Genomic DNA, 19,707 nt, shown 5'->3' with positions numbered 1-19,707 from the left:
AGCTGATCAGGGTGCATTGAATTGTTCACGACTGAATAATCTTGAAAAAACAGTGCATTATAGTGGTTAATTCTCCCCTTTGTGCTCTTAAATTCTTACCCCTTCTGCTTGTGTCTATGAAAGTGGCACATCTGGTGACGGTTTTCTCAGCCGACTGCTGAAGTATATAGGTCCTTATGGCTGCCATTTTACATACTACCTGTATAAGAGCAGAGTATCTGTTCTTCAGTCGTCCAAAATTATTCTTGAAGTGGTGCCAAAGTTCCAGAGTAGCCAGGCAGTCAGTCCTCCAGTACCCGTTTCCAGATCTTATGCTCCTTTGATTGAATTTTATACTTCACATTCTTGATTTCATAAGGACTTTATAATTTCTCCAAACAGGTCCAAGTCTTTTAGTTTATTTCTTTACGTGTTGCACTGTGGGAATGTCCAGAAGTTCAGCTGACTTCGCACGATGATTGTTCAGATGGCTTTCTGACTCTGTGTGGACTCAAGGGACTTCCCCCACCATGAATAAAGTAAATTCTACTAGATCACTGGGCAGACTTAGCATCTGTATTGTATCGTATTTGGACATTTGCCGTAAGGCCACCTGGAGTTCTGCCTTTGCTTTCACCCGGCTTTATGTTAGTCCAATAGTATCCAGGGCTGTTTCAGCCTTCAGTGGAACGATGCTGCAGTTGTTCGTGGGAATCCTCAGGCCTTCTCCTGGGTGGTAAAAGGCAAAGGTAACTGTTCAGAGCGAGTCATTGCGGGAATGTACATGCAGACTCAAAGAAGAAAGGTTACTGGTCAGTAACTGGTGTTCTTTGAGAGCTATAGTCTGCATGTACATTAGTCTCCTACCTGCCTTTCCCCTCTTTCTGAATCTCTTTCAGGTTTGATTGTGCATTTAAGAGGAACTGAAGTGGTGGCGGATGCACTCTGCCCTGTATGTCATGCCTCAAGCAGGAAGAGGGGAGGAGCTAGAGCGCCCCTCCCGGGACACTCCAGGGCAGGCCACGAGCCCACCCCCTCTTAGACTATATGTATGGACTAAATGTCTCAAAGTACAGCAGCTGTTCGTTGGTAGGTAAATTTTCTATTCTGTATTTTCACAGGTAAAGCAGTAGGTTTTATTTTAAAAGCAATTTCATTCATTGACTCTGTGGATGATATGCATGAACAATACGCACATGGGGGAATTTAGACCACACGCTGCATTACACTGAGTAGCTCGCTGTCTCTTTAGTGCTTTCATCTCTTGTCTTTTTTCCCCTGTCTTAACAGGGGGAAAATCTATTTTTTAGATCTTTAAATATTTTCACTCTGTTCGTCATTTCCATTGACAGCTACACCAAAATTGAAATTACATAAGTTGTAGTATTACTTAAAAAGTAAAAGGAAATGATGTGTCACACAACTGTAGGTAAGTGTATGAACTAACATGTAAGATTGTATTTACTATTAGAAAATGAAGCTAGAAACTGAACTGGGTTCTGTAAGGTTCGATTATATTTTTACAATTATATTGTTTTTTAAAACTTCATAGTTACAGAAAAGCAAACATTTGAGTTTAGGCATTTTTTTCCACCAGTGGGTTCCTCCTCTGTTGTGTTGGTTTTTTTTAATCACAGAAGCCTTGTAGTAATTTTTTAATCCACTGCACTTCCCTCCCATTAAACAGAACAAGAAGACACAGGGTATAACCTGGCTTAAACTGGCGATGTAGTTGTCTCTGCATGTGAACAGGTACACTCAAATTCTGCAAGTGGTTATCTTCAAGTACAGTTTCTAAGAAGTGCAGGTTATGTGAGTTGAGGGCTGTTGTAGAAATATGATTCTTACGTGTTTGTACTTGGAGTTCTCTGAGATGTATCGCCTTTGCTTATATGACGGACATGCTTTTACCAGTCTTTTTGAGTTGTAGCAGTTAGTGTTGTCTTGACAACTCAAAGAAATTTACAGTTGGTTCTGTGGCTTTGCATTTCTATGTTTTCGATAAGATTAAGATGTAGCTTATCTGGGCTTAGTTACAGCCAGCAAAGTGCAGTGAGTCTTCTGATCTGTGGTGCATATCTGCTGTAGATGGGGATACACATAGATAAAATATTGTAAAGCATTCTAGTTTTAGAAAGTCACTGACGTGTGTGTAATATCAAGCTGCCTTTTCACATTCTGAGAAGAAAACCCAAAGTAAACAGTCCTTTAAACATCCTTAGATGAACATTAATGTATGCAAAGAGGAAGAAAATGTGGAAGAAGCTGTCTTGTTCTGCACAATTAATCTGAGAGTCACAGTTCCAAACCCAAGAATTTATATCTTGTGATAACAGGTCTTTGAAGTGCTGCTTTAATTAAAAAAAAAAAAAAAAAATTTTTTTTAAATCTGTCTATTATTAGTGAGCAGTATTGGATTAATTTAGTTGGTTTTATGCTTTTTTTTTGCTTTTCATTCCAATTGCTATTTTAGCTTGTAGTTGTAGGAAGAATCAGAGGAATATATATTAGATGTCAAGATTCTCACTGGAAAAATACAGGCAAGGAGGCATTATGTTTTTCTATTATTTAATTTTTAATTGGCTTCAAATAAATTCTTAAGAAAAACAGAGTTTTTATAACTGCTGTATACTTATTTTAGTAAGTAAACTTTATATATTTGAGAGAGGTCTTTTATGTGTGACAGAAATGAGACACATTGAACTTTGGTGCTTTTGCTAGTACATTTTTATTACGTAAAGATAAGCATGTGCGCATATATGCCCACACACATGTATATCTGCCAAATTCAGAGTAGACAGGAAAGTTGTTTCAAGAAACAGACATGTTTGGAAAATATCTAATTCTGACTCTTCTGACAGCTCTAAGTTCCATCCCTTCCTCCAGCCATCTGAGGAAAACTGTTAAGACTGATCCTTCCCAGTGAGTAGCCATGATTTCAAGACCGTAGCATGCACGCTAGGAGGACACCAACACTAGATCGGAACAGATTTTTATACAGAAGGAAACAAGACTAGTGCCTTGCTGCACATACAGGCTCATGGTTTGCATCTGATCTAGACCTTCTTATAGACTTTAATTCAATTTGTTAAATCATAAAATAAAATCACATTTTTTCATTGTTTATACTAAGATTAATATATCAAGGTAGTTAGCTTGATTTAAGAATCCCTCCTTTGTCTTTCTGAAAGGAAATTGGCACAAAACAGTTAAAACTGCACTTTTGTTTTGTGGAGTCAATCTTGTATGTGGCCTGTACTGTCTTTACCTTTTTCCAGTGTAATAGTTAGAATATTTTTGCCAGTCTTAGCCATTAAAAAGCAGTGCTGGCACTCCTAGTTCTGGTGGTTTGACCGGCCAACACTTCAGTGTTTGCACATGTCTCTGCCTGGCTTTCCCTACTTATTTGCATAGGTGACCTCTGTTGAGCATTGAACTTCAGTGCCTCCTTTTTTTTCCTGTTTTAGGGGTAATTATCATGAATAGTAGCTTTTAGAAGATGTGAAGTACTTTTTTAGGAAAGGTTACATTACAGGCTGCATAGGTATGTTGAACCTTGAAACATTTGATAACTGCAATTTATTTCAAATGGAAAATGCCTATAATTACATTTCCATTTAAAAATTAAGCCATTTATAGAGTACATTTTTATTACTTGCTTCCTTTAGTTTTGCATTTCAGTAAAATATTTGCATTTTATGACTCCTTTTAATAGATTAGCTTAGTATTTAGAAAACTGTATTTAGAAAAACAACAATGTAAAATTACTGTGATGCTGAAAAACTGCAAATACATCTGTAGAATCTTCAAAAGCCTACTAACCATTTTCAATAAATCTCAAAAGATTAAAAGGTCTATTTAGGCACACTGAGATATGTACTTGTATTTCATCCAAGTCTCTTGACTACAGTGATTACACTCTGAGCATAATTCTAACATATCTCATACTTTCTGCCTTTTGTTGGTGGGGAAGGAAAAAGCGGATGGAGGTGATAGAAAATGCTGAGTGTATTTCCATGTGTTTTAGTATTTCATTTTCTGATACTCTTAAATAATTTTGAGATTGGTTACTTGCAAAGTTGTTGCTCCACACATAAGAATATCTTTATGCCTCTGCGTTTCAGTGAAGCTTTCAAGCAATGAAAGAAAGATTGTGAGCATAAGAAATAAAACCTTCACCAGAAATAGGGCAAAAAATATGAAATTCATTCCAAGAATATATTAACTTTTCTAAGGCCTTCCCTCTTTTTGAAACTGAATGTTGAACTCAACTCTGTCTTTCCTTCAGTACCTTTCCTTTATGGGTATTCATGTTCTTGCATGGTCCCTTTTAAATTAATAGACAAGCCATGGTCAGCTGAATAGAGAAGATTCAAACTCCTAAATAATACAACAGTGAATAACAATTTGGTTACTTTTACTTTTACCTTTTCTTTTTCTTTTTTCCTGCTTTGTATCAGTGTGCGATGATGTGAATTTCTGATTCATGCAGTTATGTATGCTCTCTCAATGCCATAATATCCGGGATAATGTTTGTGGAGCTGGGGTCTGGAGTAGTTCAAGCCACACGACTAAAGGTTGTTATGAGACCTTAATGTGCCAATTCCTGAAACTCAGTGGTCAAAATGCCATCCAGTTTACTTAGCAAATCTGCAACTATGCAGACTTGCTCTTCTGTGATATGTTTTTGCCTATTCTTATTCACTATAATTTCTTTCATAAAAGAAAATTAAATTTATATTTAAAGTGGCTTTTTATACCAGAATTCTTATTTGACTTGGATTGCTAAGGAAAGTTATCATTATAACTTTAAGAACATATTGTTATATGTTTTTTCCTCGTGTTTTGAAACATACTGTCATAGAGTAAACACGACTTATTTGCTAATATAGAAGTAGTATAATTTTACAAAGCGTGTAGTTTGGAGATCTGTGCTGGACAACAGAGACTTTTGCATTTCTAAGCACTCTCAGTAGCTTTTCCCAGAAGCCACAATGGTCTTCCAGTCACGTACAGTTGTTCTGAGAACTTCTGGATTGTATGCATGTCTGTAAAACATCTTATACTTCTGTTGCAAAGTCCAAGGTAAATAAACTTATATTGTTTCATAATTAAATTTCATATTTAACATGGATATTTGTTCAGCAATTTCAATTAAATTTTAACGTATTTTAAAACGTCCTTCATATGTGATTAGTGGTGCATATAAGGCAAAAGAATTTCAAGTTTGCACTGTGCTAGAAAAATTTAGTGTGTGCCAAAATACCAGTCGTCTTTGTTAACTATAGAATTAATTAACCGGTTTCAATACTGAATATAGAATGGAAGAATTCTGTGTGGATTCTTTATGAAAGCCTGCCTGTTTATGTTCTTTTTATCATTTCTGTATTCTTTCCTTTTAAATGATAACAGTGTACATATATTCCAGTGGTTAAGGTGTATGAAAAGTATGTATATGTATTAAGAATTATTTTTACAATCCTTGTATGATGAAGTAAATGACGTATCGATAAGAAAAAAGGTATACATGTTAATCCCAGGAATAAGCACCATAATATTGATTTGCAGGAATGTATTCTAATCCTTTCAGATGCATAAACATAAGGGACTGTTATCATGCTCTCGCAGCAAAGTGATGGCAAAAAGTGGACAAAAAGAAAGGCAAGAAATACCATAGGACTGTAGCATCGTAGGAAACAATCAGTCCTAAAGACCTCAGCTCTTCTGTGTAGGCATTTAGTCCAATCCATGGGGACTATTTTTGTGTGCTTTGTAGTACTTCTGCTCCAGCTAAGGGCATTACTCATAGACTCAATATCTATGTGGAAGAGCAGTGTACAGTAACAGTAAGAGGACTGGAGGAGTCTTGCAACCTTTCTCAAGTTTAAATTCCAGGCCAACAGCATGCTTTATGATATTGTGTCAATGAATGGATGCCTCTGTCACTCTGAAAAGGAAATAATTACACATGTAGAACTGCTCTACTCCATTATTTAAGTGAAGCAGCAATCAAGGACAGAAACGTAGAGTGCCCATGATTGTAATAAAGCTTTATTTCAAGCGACTGCAAAATTTTACAAAGATAAGTAACCCACAAACCTCAGTTATCTCCAAAGATAAGGGAAGGATTCATTTCATTCCAGAAAGGAATCCTTATTTGTTTCTCCTGTTCACTTACTTGCAGAGGTTAGAGGATAGTATATTAAAGGAGTTACAAGATGCCCCACTTTGCTAACCGTGACCATTATGCATTCTGTGAGCAGGTTTCTTACGTGTCATGGCAGGGCACTGTTCCACAGAAATGACTGGAAAGGAACAGTTACTAGAAACACAACCAATACTCAATGATAAATATGAATAGCTGCTGGAAAACCCTAACAAATTAAATTATGATACATTTTCTCTCTTTTAAGTCCTTCAGATCAAGGATGTGGGTGGTTTAGTAAAAAGATGCTTGAGTCCTAGAATGTGTTTTAAATAAATACAGGAGGAACTGACCAAAATTCTGTGACCTGCCCATTGCAACTTAGACTAATGGCAGGTTTGCATCTTGGACGTTGAGATGCTTAAGTTACTTCCACAGAAGGAAGTATGTCTGTAAGCATTATAGGCATTCACTGACTGAAATGTTGGGCAGCGCTAGCTTAGGAGTGGCACCACAAGAATACATTTGTACAGCTTTTAGACTTAGCGCATCTTAATGTGACAGTGCCTTTATGAATTTGCAAGCACGTAACTGCAGTAAACATAGGGTCTCTGCACTGTGCCGCACACTGTAGCATTCGTTCCATAATTAATGATCTTTATTGGCCTTAATGAATTTATATGTGAAGACTAAGAACTCAGAGAAAGAATGAGGAAATGTTTTTCTGCCCTGGTGAAATCAATGCTGGTCATGAGAAAATTCAAACCATCATAAGTGAAGCTTTTGATGAGCAGTTTGATAACGGAAATAATTTCAAGGTAGGGCAGTGCATAGGATGTCCAACAAGTAGTTCCAAGCTGGGAGAGAGAGGGGGCTGATTAAAATAAGAGCTCTTTGGAACAAGAGATGGAAATAAATTTTATGTTAGACCCAGGGATTTCTTATTTACTTAAATGAGATAAATTAAATGTATTTAAAAGACAAAATAAAAAGAGGACAGGGCAACAGATCTAATCCAAAACTTAAGGAGACAACTGGGCTGACATTTTATTTGAGTGGCAGAAAAATATAATTAATATAATTATTCTCAGACTTCAGTGAAATCTGAACAGGTTAGGATCACAGTTGTGTGCTTTTGAAGGAAAAATGTGTCTAGAGGGACTGACGGTAATGACTTAATTTCTCTTTGCCTACCCTGACACTAGAAAATGACAGTTAAAGCCTATTTTAGGATATTAATTAGTAAAAATATACAGCTATTAATTGGTTGGGGTTTTTTTCTGGAGGTCTCTTCTGGCTTTTTAAAATTTGGTAGTAATTTTACAGTACTGTTTTCAGAGCCAGATACTGCATTTTGTATCCATCAACGTAATTCCATTGACTTGAATGGAGTGACAGTGATTTAGATAACCTGTTGACTTAGTCTCATTTTATCTTGAAAGCTTATCATCAGTGAAGCAACAGGAGAAAGATGCACAAAAAGTATTTAAAGACATTTTGTGTGGTTTAAATGTTATATAATAATAATTTTGTTTGCGTAGCATCAGTAAAGCCAAATATCGGGTCCCTGGCCTAGAGGAATTCCCATTTGAAGACACAGCAAATTCAGTTCTGTGCAAAGCCAGTGGAGAATCTGGCTGGACTGCTGGCAGCAGCAAAATGAATATGAGTAGCCTTTTGTCCTCAACTGATCACAGTGGTGCTTCCTTTTTCAGTACTTAAAAAAATCAATGAGAATGTTTTGTGGGCTAGAGAGAAAGTAAATAAGCTGAATATCAGTCATTTTTTCCATGGTATTAAAAGATCTAAGTGGTGCAGTTTTCACTTCTAATATACAATGAAATGCAAACTTAATGCCTCGTAGTCAAAGGTCTTCTTACTGAAAGCTTATGCTTCTTTACTATAAATAGGACTTGACAGAGAATTTTATGTCTGCCAAAGCACACTGATGGTATTGCAGTAATAGGCATTTAATTATTGCTCAGTTTATTTGAAGAGTTAGGATGTATAGATATTTCTTTAGCCTTTTGTGGGCTATCACATGACATTTTTTCCCCCTGTTAACTAGAGTATTATTGAACTGTAGCAAAATGAGAACAGAAGGATTTATTTTCTCTATAAAACCGGTTGGCATTTGGTGGGGTTTATTTTATCTAAAGATAAACGTTTCATTAAAAAAAAAACCAAACCACAAAATCTCACCTCTTGTTCTATATTGACAAATTTTACTTGACGATAATTTTAAAATATATAGAATATTAAGCTCTAACTTTGCCAAACACCATTTTTACACTGAACTTCTTTCGAGTATACTCTGAAATTTGTAGGTGTTCGAAGTCAAGCACATATGTTTCTAGATGATGACATAGAGAAGATGCCACCTCTTTGAAATAATTTTTCTGATGCATCTCTATGTTATTGAAACAAACAATATTAAGGCTTAAAATGATTTTTACTACTGTAAGTGACATTTTTTCAAAACATAAGTCAAATGTCAGACTTAATAGTTCATTTATGTATGGGTCTGAGACATTATATGTGTTCTTTTCTCACGCTTATGGGAAATGTTCATATAACCAGAAACTTCTGGTAATTGACAGCCCACCTAAGTAGAGTGCTTCCCTCCAAATGGGGAGAGTAAAAAGATGAGTGTGATTTTTCACAAAGACAAGAGATAACACAAAAGGCAAAGCGGAAGGAATGCATAAAGAAAGGAGAAATAAAGACAGAACCTTTGGCTTTGCCACTTCTTCAAGTAATCCTTGGATACATTTGCATGATTTGGCTCGCTGGCAGACACAAGGTCCTTCTACCTGCAATTTGGAAAAGGCTTGATATGAGCTTTCCCTCAACTGGAAGTTACATAGCAGTGCTAAGCCTGCAGTATATACCCCTGAGGATTAATCTAAATTGGTAACTCTTCTTAAAATGTTCTGGACAGTTTTATGACCATCAAGAATATTTTGAGCTTTTTGAATCAGTATATTGCTCAGATCTAATTTTATGATAAATAATAAGCTGCTAGCCAACAGTCGCTAAAACAGTTCATTCCTCCCCGGTATAATACTACAGAAATATGAATGTGCCCTAAACTTTTTCAGTGAGTGAGGTTTATTTGCTAGAATAAGCATAGCTGTCTAATTGATCTGACTGGTTTCCGCAGATGGATACTTTACTCTGTAATACATGAAGGTACTTCATGTAACAGCTAATTTTGAGCTCCAAGCAGACATTTTGCTGTTGTGCTAGCCCACAGTAGAGTGTGAAGGATAAGTGATATAATCATATTGAGACTAAATAAATTTTCTGCTTATGTCAGATTTTTATTACCCTTTGAAAACTTGTTTAAAATGTCATTTGAAAAAATGAATGCAAATCAAATTGAACACTCCTCTAGTACCATGAGTGCTCCCTTATTGTAAGTCATGGAATTTACATGACAGATTCATTAAGCTTTCTTAGTCCAGCCTTGGAATTGGTATACACAGTCCTATTGAGAAGTTGTAGGGAATTTAGAAAAGATTGTTATGGATAATCTTTTGTGTTGCTGCATCAGGTATATTATTGCATCTTTTAGTAGATAAGCTTACAAATATGTGGTTCTTGCTTTTTTCAGGCTATTAGAAAGTAGAGCACAAAACCCAGAGCCACTGTAATAAGAATCAACCATGTAATCTAAATTAAATGCACATGCTCTATTAACATGTGTCCAAGCATTATTTTCATCTCAAAATCAAAAAAAACAGTGATGTAAATTAATAACTGTGAATTCTGGTTTTCCATTTCAGGTCAAGAGATGGAGAACAGAATTTCAGTTTCCATTTCCAAAAACATTGTGATGGATACTTGAATTATTCTGTCATATGTTGGTTATAAATAATGGTTTACAATCTTTGAATAAAAAGTCAGGATTTTACAGTTCCCTGTATTTATTGTGTATGTCTCTGTTTTTAAGACATTTCAAGTCTTCAGGTGTTTTCCGAGATAACTGTATTCCACATATTACTTGTTATATCTGACAGGATTCATGTTCTCTTTCAGGAGACGCTGATAGATTGGTGTGATGAAAAGGAACTTAATTTGATTTTAACAACTGGAGGAACAGGGTTTGCACCACGAGATGTCACTCCAGAGGTGAGAGAGTCCTGGAATAAGAAAACCTTCCCTTTGGCATATGAGTCTGGGATAGGGGGCTGATATTTTTTGGAAATTTCCTCTGTAACTTTACTTTGCAGTATCTCTGGACAGGTCAAGTGTTACATAACTTGGAAGAAGAAAAGCAATAGGGAATATAATTTAAGAGAATTACTCTGACCTTGGGTTCTGACCCAAAATGATTTTTAAACTAAAATGTGGTTTAGTATAATGGATTTCCAGACCCCTTAAAAATCAAAATTCTGATGGCTTTTTGGTGTAATTTTCCTTAGCACTGCAATACAACACTGCTAAGCAAAATCTTGTGTGGTTTTTACTGTGTCCTGCACAAGGAAAAGTGGGATAAGAGAGATGCCTTAATTCTCCTTTGCAGGCTACTGCATTGACAACTACTGCATTATAGGTTATAGAGTGTGAGGGTCAGATAGCAGGGGGAAAAAATTCTGTGCAAAGCTGCTATTGCTTTGCTTGACACCAGGTTGTCAAAAAAAAAGCTAAACAGACACGGAGATGGAGGTAACCTGCGCCAGTAAATGTTGCACAGGAAATCTGATTATATTCCTCTTATAAGGAGCTAAGGTAAGGAAAAAAAAAGATAACCTAGTAACCTCATGGCCATGAGTTATAATATGAAATGACTGTGTGATTGCTGTTGAAGTGTTTTGGTATTTATGGTTCCAAATTAGATTAATATGAACTTTTAAAATCACATACTTTTTTTGGTTTGCTTGTGTTCACTAAAGGGCAGAATTAAAATTGAGTGCCTGAAGTGTTTATTTCCATAACTTACCATACTTAGGTTTCTCTTAAGTGCTCACACAAGTTTTCAGTTGCTTAGAATTGCAACTTGGAGTTGATGTTAGTTCATTGTAACATGCCTACAGTGCTTTTTACTTTCAAATATGTTCTGTCAACCATGGCTGCAGTTTACCTTTTTTTCCTTAGGAATCTAAAAATATTTTTTAATTTACTTTTTATAACGTTTGTGTAGCTAAACAAACATGTAAAGAAAATACTCCTGTAGGTTACTTCTGATGTTTTTAGATTATATACTAGAAACCTTAAGTAACTAAAACCTAAGAGTCTGTGTATCAGAAAACAGGATCAGTATGACCAGAGTGTGGTAGCTAGTGAAACTGAGTTTGCAGATGATTTGCTATCCTAAAGCAACACAAAAGTGAAAAGTGTGTTGGTTGATTTCATCTCTTTCTTGCAAGCTTCATGGTTTTGAAGGTTGTATTCCCAGCAGTGTGTAAAAAAGGGCTGAAATTCTGCTTCAGTTTTCCTGATTTATTACCTTTATGCAGGTTCAAGCCTAGGCAGTAGTGCTGCAAGAAGCATTGCAACCAGTGCCAAAAATTAGCCACAGATTCTCAAGCAGCTTTTGGGACAAGAAATAAATAAATGAGAACTCTGCACATAAACACCTAGTATTTTCCTTACATTGCTTTATTGCTGTTACTTAAACTAATCATTTAAGACAGGTGGTGATGATTTGTTTAATTAGTTTTGATGTTATAGTGAGCCATTTTTAAAATTATCTGAGTTGTTGAAGCATCTTTAGACTAGATAATAAAAGCACATTGATAGAAAAAGCATTACTAGCTTGTATTGAAGAAAAAATGCATTGTTTTTAAACATAATAGGTATGCAAGACTTCAGCTGGTTATAACAGAATTAAGTGCTCTGACTGTCAAATTATTCCTGTACTTAAAAAGAATTTATATAGGACAGTATTTACTCACTTTTCACTCACTTAAGTTGGATTAACTTGCAAGACTAAATTTAAATCACAGTGGAGAGGTTGAATCCCAGTTTTTATTACAAAGAGGCAGTGATAAGGTTTGTTCTTTTGATAGGGTTTAGTAGATAGTTCACTGAAACAAATGCTTTTAAGGGAAGCAAATTAGTTTGCCAGTATGTGTCATAACAAAAAACATATGAAGAAGTGTAAGCTCCGGACCATATTTTATGCCTTTTGAGTCAGTGAGAGAACCAATTCAGAATGGAAAATTCATTATGTCAGTGTGAAATGTGCAATAGCAAGCCTTCAGGAAAACTTGCATTGATGTAGGAAATGGGTTTAATTTCTTCTGTGTATGGTGTTCATCCAGCATGCTCTCCCCTTAGTATTGAACTGATAATGAAATGATGTGATCATGACATTGTGATATTAAGATGTCGTCTTTAAGACATGATTTTAAAACTGGTAATAATTCAGCCTCATACTGGAAGACATTTTAGCATTTTTCCTGAGAGTAGTCCCTCAGGTCGTATTTGAGCTGAAATAATTCAGTCCTGCTTCTCCTTAATCCTCCTGTACTTTTGATTAGAAAACATGTTTTTCTGCTTTCTTTTCTAAGCATAGATACATAATTGCTATTGTACAGTACAAGATAAAGCCAGTTTCTGAGAGTATTTACAGCCCAAAGAATTAATGTTAATTTGATTTTGTAATTATTGATTAAATTGAAATTAAGTGCCAAGCATCATATATCTATTAAGAATAACTTCTTGAAACTTCAGAAATTTATTATTATTTTTTTAAAAATTACAGTTTCCCCCCTCATTTTGCCTTTTGAACACTCTGTCGGGTTTGTACCAGGTTATTGCCGTTGTTTCAATGATGTGTAACGGCTTTTTTATCTTCTAATGGAATAGATGATTTTACAGGTGTTCACAATAACTGATCTTCCATTCCTGTCTCTGGTCCCTAAATTTATAACCTCAGTCTACTCAGTGGGTGGGGAGAAATTTTTAATTAGTTACAATGATTCACACTTTGACAGGTGAGGGTCAATTGGATTAAGCAGTGTGAATATCGTCGCCTGCTTTTATATGTGACTAGAAGTGATGAAATGCATGTGGGTATTTAAAGCCCCAAATTCACCCATTGGATGGATGAATTTGAAGGAAACCGTCTTGTAGATTTTATTAGTGAATGCTGCAAATGCTGCAATTCATCATCTATTACGGCAGTTGATGGTAGTTCACATTTGGACTAAAGCCAAAGTATACTTTGGCTTAATTTTGTAGCTACAACCACTTTTTTTTTTTTTTTTTTACTATCTCATTTTGCCTGTAATTTATGGGGGTAGTGTTTAAATCCATACTGGAAATGCTCATACAGGTGTTTGTTGATTTAAAAAGTGTTTGTTGCTGGACAGAGGTCAGGGATTTACATATGGACAAAGTTATTTAGGACCTTTTGTTTTGTATTTCCAGATGCAAATATTTTTTACTTGGAACTACAGCACTTGAGTGGTAGACAGTTCCAGTTCTTACAGAATGTTAATGATAATATACATTATCTTTTGTGAAAATATTTAAATAATGTGGCAGCATTTTCACCTATCACTAGGTATCCTTTGATATAGAAATGTATTTTCTCTGCTGCTGTTGGTCAATACAAGGGAGAAAAGTCAAGTCTCATGTATACAGGTGCTCTAACCAGTTTTCTGTCTTCTGTCTTCTCTATTTTTACATTTATTATTTTGCAAAACTGTACATCCAAATAATTCACTCATCTGCCCCAGCAGAGTCCTCTAGCTGTTTTCTTATCCTTCATCTATAGTGTATAGCTCGCAAGTCTTGTTTGCCCCTCCATGGGACTAATTTCATGTACTTAGACAATAGCAATAGAAGCCAACTTATTTTGCCTCAACTGTTGCTAGAAATCCCTGAGCTGTGTCGCTATGTGGATTCCCAAATAGTTCAGCACCACTGCAGATAACTGTCAGCCCTGAAATTTTAAGATAAGAGTTTAGAAGAGCTCTTTCCATCATGTAAAACCAGATGGATGTTTCCTTAGTCATCCTCCTTTTCCAATGCTCTGGAAAAATTATGAAGATATTGTTTGGTTCTTGCTGATTGTATGCTTTAATATTTATAGGCTGTTATGAAATTTATGTAGATATGTACTTGTTTTCATTTAATCTGTCAATATGTGCATATTTATTTATTCTTTCATCCAAGTTCTCTAGTCAATGAAAAGAAATAATTGTTCTCTGGAACTCCCTCCTATTTGTCAGCATTTTTCTGAAAAAAGGACGCTCAGAATGAACCAAATACTCCAAACCTAGGCACACAAAAGCCATGTCTGGAGAGAAGAAATTCTCTATTCTGCTGTGATATTAAGTCTTTGTATGTTCAATTCAAAATTGCACCAGCATTTTTATAATCGTTACCAATTGCAGATTTTCAGTCACCTGGCTTTTCCCAGTTCCCTAAGGTATCTTTCACTATTGCCGTTTCCCACGTTTCTCCTTAGAAGTTAGTCTGAATTTTTCTTGAAATTCCATTTTATTTCTAGAGACTATTTTAATGTCTGTATCCTTCCATTTCTCTGTCCCTTGTAGTGCTGACAACTTTCTTAATCTCTATTATTTGTAATTTTCATGTGTTCTGTCTCTTTGCTTTCCCTTCAACTTTGTTAATGAAATCAGATGCTTGTGACACAACAGCGTATGTCATGTTGTAGCCATACTCTCACAGCAATACATGGTCCCCCCAGATTAAGCCAAATCCACTGAGATATTTCAATTAACAACTTCCATGTAATAAGCAATAATTTAAATTAGAAATAATATGTAGGCTTTTTTCATCCTCCCTGGTTCAAATAGTACCTTTCCAGAGCAGCAGGATTTCTAGTATTATTCGTTGTGGATATGGGAGTACTTCTGTTCTTCTTCAGCAGCATTCAGCTGTTCTCAGTGCCGTACCAAAAACATCTTAGTGTTGTGACTGGGCCAAAAGAAACTAATTTTCTTTTTACAAACTGTCACTTCAAGATGGCTCCCTAGCGTGGAGGAATGAAGTCTTCATCTCACAGGGGACGTCAGTAATTTTATGGTAGGAATACTGTGAAATTGTACAACCTTTAATTAGCCAGGCTGTTGTTTCAGTTTTTCACCCTTCTATATTCAAGGTACCCTCCCATTTAATAACCTTTTTCAGCATTTATTTTTGTGGTCTATTTTAAGACTGTAGTTTTCTGTATCTCTCAATGGAGGTCTCACTCCCCATTAAGTTCTATTTCTGCGTAGAGCTATTGTCTAATGAAGTGTGCTGTGTATGTATGATGTCTGATCCCGTAACTTGCCATCAGACCTTTTGAGAACTAATGTTCTCCAGATTTCTTAGAAGATCATGTTTCCAGCCCAGCTTGCTCCTAAAGGGTCTGAATTTTGATACCTTGCAACAAATACGCTTAAATGGAATAGACTGCTCTGTGATAGACTTCTTCCAAATTCTGTGCTACCCTGTTAGATGTTTATCAACAACTCTGTAAGGTAGCATTCCCTTTTTCTTAGCCCTCCATACAGTTCCTAGCTTATATGATTAGGTCTTTATCTGGTCGGCTTTGATTTTTCAATAACATTGAAAAATTGTGTTATAAAAACACAAATATATTTGTGTGCCTTATTAATTTAATTTAAAAATTAAATTAAATAATTAGACTTTACATCTGGTTATTATAGCAGAACTGATACATTTAGCTGCAGAACACTTTTCACTAAACAACAGTTACCGGTTTCTTCGAGGAGCAGCCGTATACAGGTTATTTGCACTACCCAGTAGACCATGAGGTTACAGAATTACCTGTGTCTTGGGAAATGCCAAACTTATTTAGCTGACTTATGAAGTGCTCAGAAGCGTGCTTTCTCTTATCTTGTTTGAGTTTCTCAGGAAAACTTGGTAACGTGCCATAATCGCTGAAGAGCTCGGTTGTGCTATCATCAGCTGCAGTCACTGCCTGGAAATACCTGTGAGCTGCCAGGACAGCTATAGTGAGAAATGTGCAAGGGAAGGAAGCCAGATCCCTTTTCAGCTCCATTTACTCAAATATCAAAAAAAAAGAAGCCACTTACCCCACCCCAAACCCTGCCCCTCCCCCCCCCCAAAAAAAAACAAAAACAAAAACAAAAACAAAAACAAACCACAACACAGAGGGAGCATTCCTGAAGAATGCTAATTTTTATAAATAAAGCGAGTGTGGTAAATTCTTGGTATTCTGCTACATAAACAGCAGTTTTGAACATCTTTCCTTGTCTGTGTATCCAGCTGAGACACTGGATTGAAGGAATGTATGTGTCTCAACTTCTTTCTGTCTAGATTTCCCAACATAGACAAGTATGAAGATGGGGGGGGGGAAGAGGCATAGGAATACAGAGGATACTTTTGTCTCTGTATATGGGATTGATGTGTCTAAAATGGAAAGCTGCATATTTTTCTGACATTCCCATTTTAAAAAGTTTCAAATGTCACAGTGGATATAGAAAAAGGTAAAAAAAAAATATAATGACTAGGAGAGATTCTTTGTGTGAGAGTTACACAACTCAGTCTGTTTAGTTTATCATAAAGAGCACTGGGGTTTACGTGTACTTTCTCTGGGAAATAGTAATAATGCCTTTCTTAGTCTTCTAAAGAGAATTGTAAGAATAGCTGGTGATAGGAAGCTTGAGCCAGAAAAGTCTAATAAGAAAAACATCATAATGGAATGTTTTAATATCTGGGTTGGTTTGTTTGTTTAACAATGAGAGATTAATTACCCAAACAAATTCCCTAAAGAGGAGCTGTATTCTCCATTTTAATCCTGTCAAATCAAAAACAATTTATTGTGGGAGAGACGTCTTATAAAACTCAAGTTGTCTTGTACTCCTTACAGAAGTCATGGATGATATTTAATGAGTTTTCCTGTGCTGAAGACCAAGCTAGGTTCCAGCCTTATGTTGTGTATATGTTAAATGAGAAGATAGTTTGAATCAAATGGATCCTGAAATCAGTGAAGACGCAATTTTGTTTCCTGCATCTAAAAGGATTACAAGAATCGCTTCTCTGTCTCGTTTTTTGAAAATGCAAAACACTGATAATACTGGCTGAGGATATTTAAAATATCTTTTAAATTATTTAACTAATGTATTAACCTTCTGTGTAAAGTCAACTGACCATCATATCCTAAAGATAATACTAATAGAATTCCTGTTAAGCAGTTGGGCATTTTTGCCCATTTGAGGACCAACTTTTATTTGCTTTATCTTAGCTTTCCTTAATACTCTCAAATAGCAAAAAGAAGTTCGGGGTTTGGTCTATCAAACATGTCTGAAATACTTGCAAGCTCTGTTGAAAAGAAGAAAACAGTAGTAAAACAGCAGTAAGGGATTTGAATGTTTCATAGAATGAGGAGCAAAAGCACAGTAATGAGCCAGGAAATCTCACTTATTTTATCTTAAGTTTTGCAATTAAGTTTTTATTACAAGGTAATTTCAGAGTGGAAGCTGGAAGAAGACAGCGTATCCTCTGGGTGGACAAATGGTTCATACCCCCGTGATCCCAAATACTTTTAAAAGTACCACCAGAAGAACAATATGATTATAATTTACTTTTTATTGGGGTAAAGAGAAGTATTGTCCTCCACTTGGCATTACTGATGCCTTTTAGCCATGTTTTCACTGCAGGGACCACAGCTCATATGGACGTCTCTCTGGTAGTTTAAACTAACTGGCTTGGCTCCCATTAGCAGTGTAGCCTTAACAGCGCATATAGATCTTGCAGTCCTTTCTGTAACTGGGGAGAAAAATATGCCTGCCATCAGACTTCTGCATAATGAAATTTTAAATTTGGAACTTCTGGAATTTTTTTCCTTTTAGGCATTTCTAAAAATAGTTTCCATTAAAACATCTCTTCACAGCAGATAATAGGGAACTGAACAAAACTAAACATCAGGTTAAGGCAAAATAATCTTGAAACATTGTCAGGCCTGTAATTATGCAATTCTTGTCCCTAAAGTGTAAATTTTTTTCTGGTCATGGTCTATTACAAAGAGTTTAATAAAAGCTTAATACAGAGAAAATTAACAAGAGACGTATAGACACATTAGGAAGACTTGTCTGCGAAGGCAGCTCAAAGGAATGATAACTAGAGGGCAAATACTAGTTTGGATTTAAGATGTGTCAAAAATTGAGTGAGTTAGTCCTTTTGACATAAGCGCACCAGAATAGCAAAATGACTCAATATTAAAATAGTTGATCGTTAAAACTAATACTTATTGAAGAGTAGAGAATTTCTCATTTGCTCCTTGCCTGCTGTGTAGGAGCTCTTCCAGCCACCAAGTGGAAAGAAAGTAGAAGAGTCTTGGAAAGCAGCTGGCTTCAGCAGTTATTCTTAGCATTATAACTGGTCCTTTGCCTGCTTCTGCTAATTGCTACCACGTGGAGCAGTGAAGATTTAGCAAAATGTTAACTCAGTATAAGTGCCAGAATAGAAAAGAAAAATTATTATTGTCATACCCAGGCATGAAAGTCTTATCATTTATGGACAAGAAAATAATTACTTTTAAACCTTAATTGAGACCATTTACAGATAATTCAGCTTCTTGTCACTTCGTGCATATATTCTTTTTCCCTATTATTTTGTAATGAGAATACACAAATTAAAAGTGAGGTGCGTAATCTACCGTGGATTATTTATTATTGACGTTTAAACTTTCTCTAGATTTAAAAAGTCCACCCTCTCTTCCACAAATATATTTTTTCCTATGGTTCGCTGAGATCAGTTTGTCATAGTTCCTTTTCAATGAGCCTTGAAAGATCTCCCTTTGGAAAGAAGGTGCTAGCAATTTTGTTCTTGCTGCGGTGCAGTTGCTGCTGGCCACAAAATCACAGGATTTGATAAAAGTGCCAATGCATGCTCGAAGTACCTCGTACTCTACAGTATTAATGTTTACTCTGGTTCAGGCAGTGTATGCTGTTCCTGGCTGGTTTATGCCATTATTAATTATATGATGGAAATTACTTGGTCTCCTCTGCCTAAATTTCCTGTCATTCTAAGGTTCTAAGCCCTAATAGTAGTACTGGGAAGTTTGGTTATGGAAGTAATTCCTGTTCTATGACTCAAATTTCTAAATTTGAAGTTACACTAGCCTCTGTTATTCCTGTGCCTGGCTTGGCTGGAAGGAGAATGAGTGGCTGATACCCAGAGGATCAGTGTAAATGATGTTCCATCAGCTTAGCCTGTTACTACTGTATTCCTTAAAAGCTTTGTTGCTTATGAATACATGGTAAATTCATACAGATTCTGTCTCTGTGACCTTTCCAAATCCTAGTTCAGCAGCGCACAACAGAACTACGGATTCCTTTATTGTGTCTAAGATTCTCCATAGTTTGCAGGAGAGCGAAGAGTTGGCTTCTTGTTGCATATTATTGCCTTGTCAAAGTGAGATGTAGGTTTTCAGTATTACCAATAAGAAGTTGATGTGCAGGCAGATAAGTACATAGTGGACTTCTAAGAGGACAGAAATAGCGAGGCTTGATTCCTGGTTGGTTGACTTCTAGTTATTAGGAAGATACTTCCTAAGTAAAAAGACTCATGACTGAAATGACAGATGAACTAAATTACTGAGGTTTATTACTGCTGGGATTTTCTCAGTT

At 35.9% G+C, this 19,707-nt stretch overlaps 1 protein-coding gene across 11 annotated transcripts in view; it reads left to right on the top strand.

Moving 5' to 3' along the window:
- The window catches only part of GPHN (gephyrin), a 308,628-nt gene that overhangs the window by 145,855 nt on the left and 143,066 nt on the right, over positions 1–19,707 (top strand). For 10 of the 11 annotated variants that reach the window (XM_075103177.1, XM_075103175.1, XM_075103171.1 and 7 more), the window contains exon 4: positions 10,166–10,258. The exons of the other annotated variant lie outside the window; for it this stretch is intronic. In XM_075103177.1, the coding sequence (XP_074959278.1) occupies positions 10,166–10,258 (93 nt within the window). The remainder of the gene's footprint in view (positions 1–10,165; positions 10,259–19,707) is intronic. 11 annotated transcript variants of the gene reach the window in all.

The sequence above is a fragment of the Phalacrocorax aristotelis genome, chromosome 9 (assembly GCF_949628215.1).
Source record: "Phalacrocorax aristotelis chromosome 9, bGulAri2.1, whole genome shotgun sequence".
NCBI lineage: Eukaryota > Metazoa > Chordata > Aves > Suliformes > Phalacrocoracidae > Phalacrocorax > Phalacrocorax aristotelis.
Note: the sequence above shows the minus strand (reverse complement) of the source record. Positions and strands in the feature narration are given on the sequence as shown.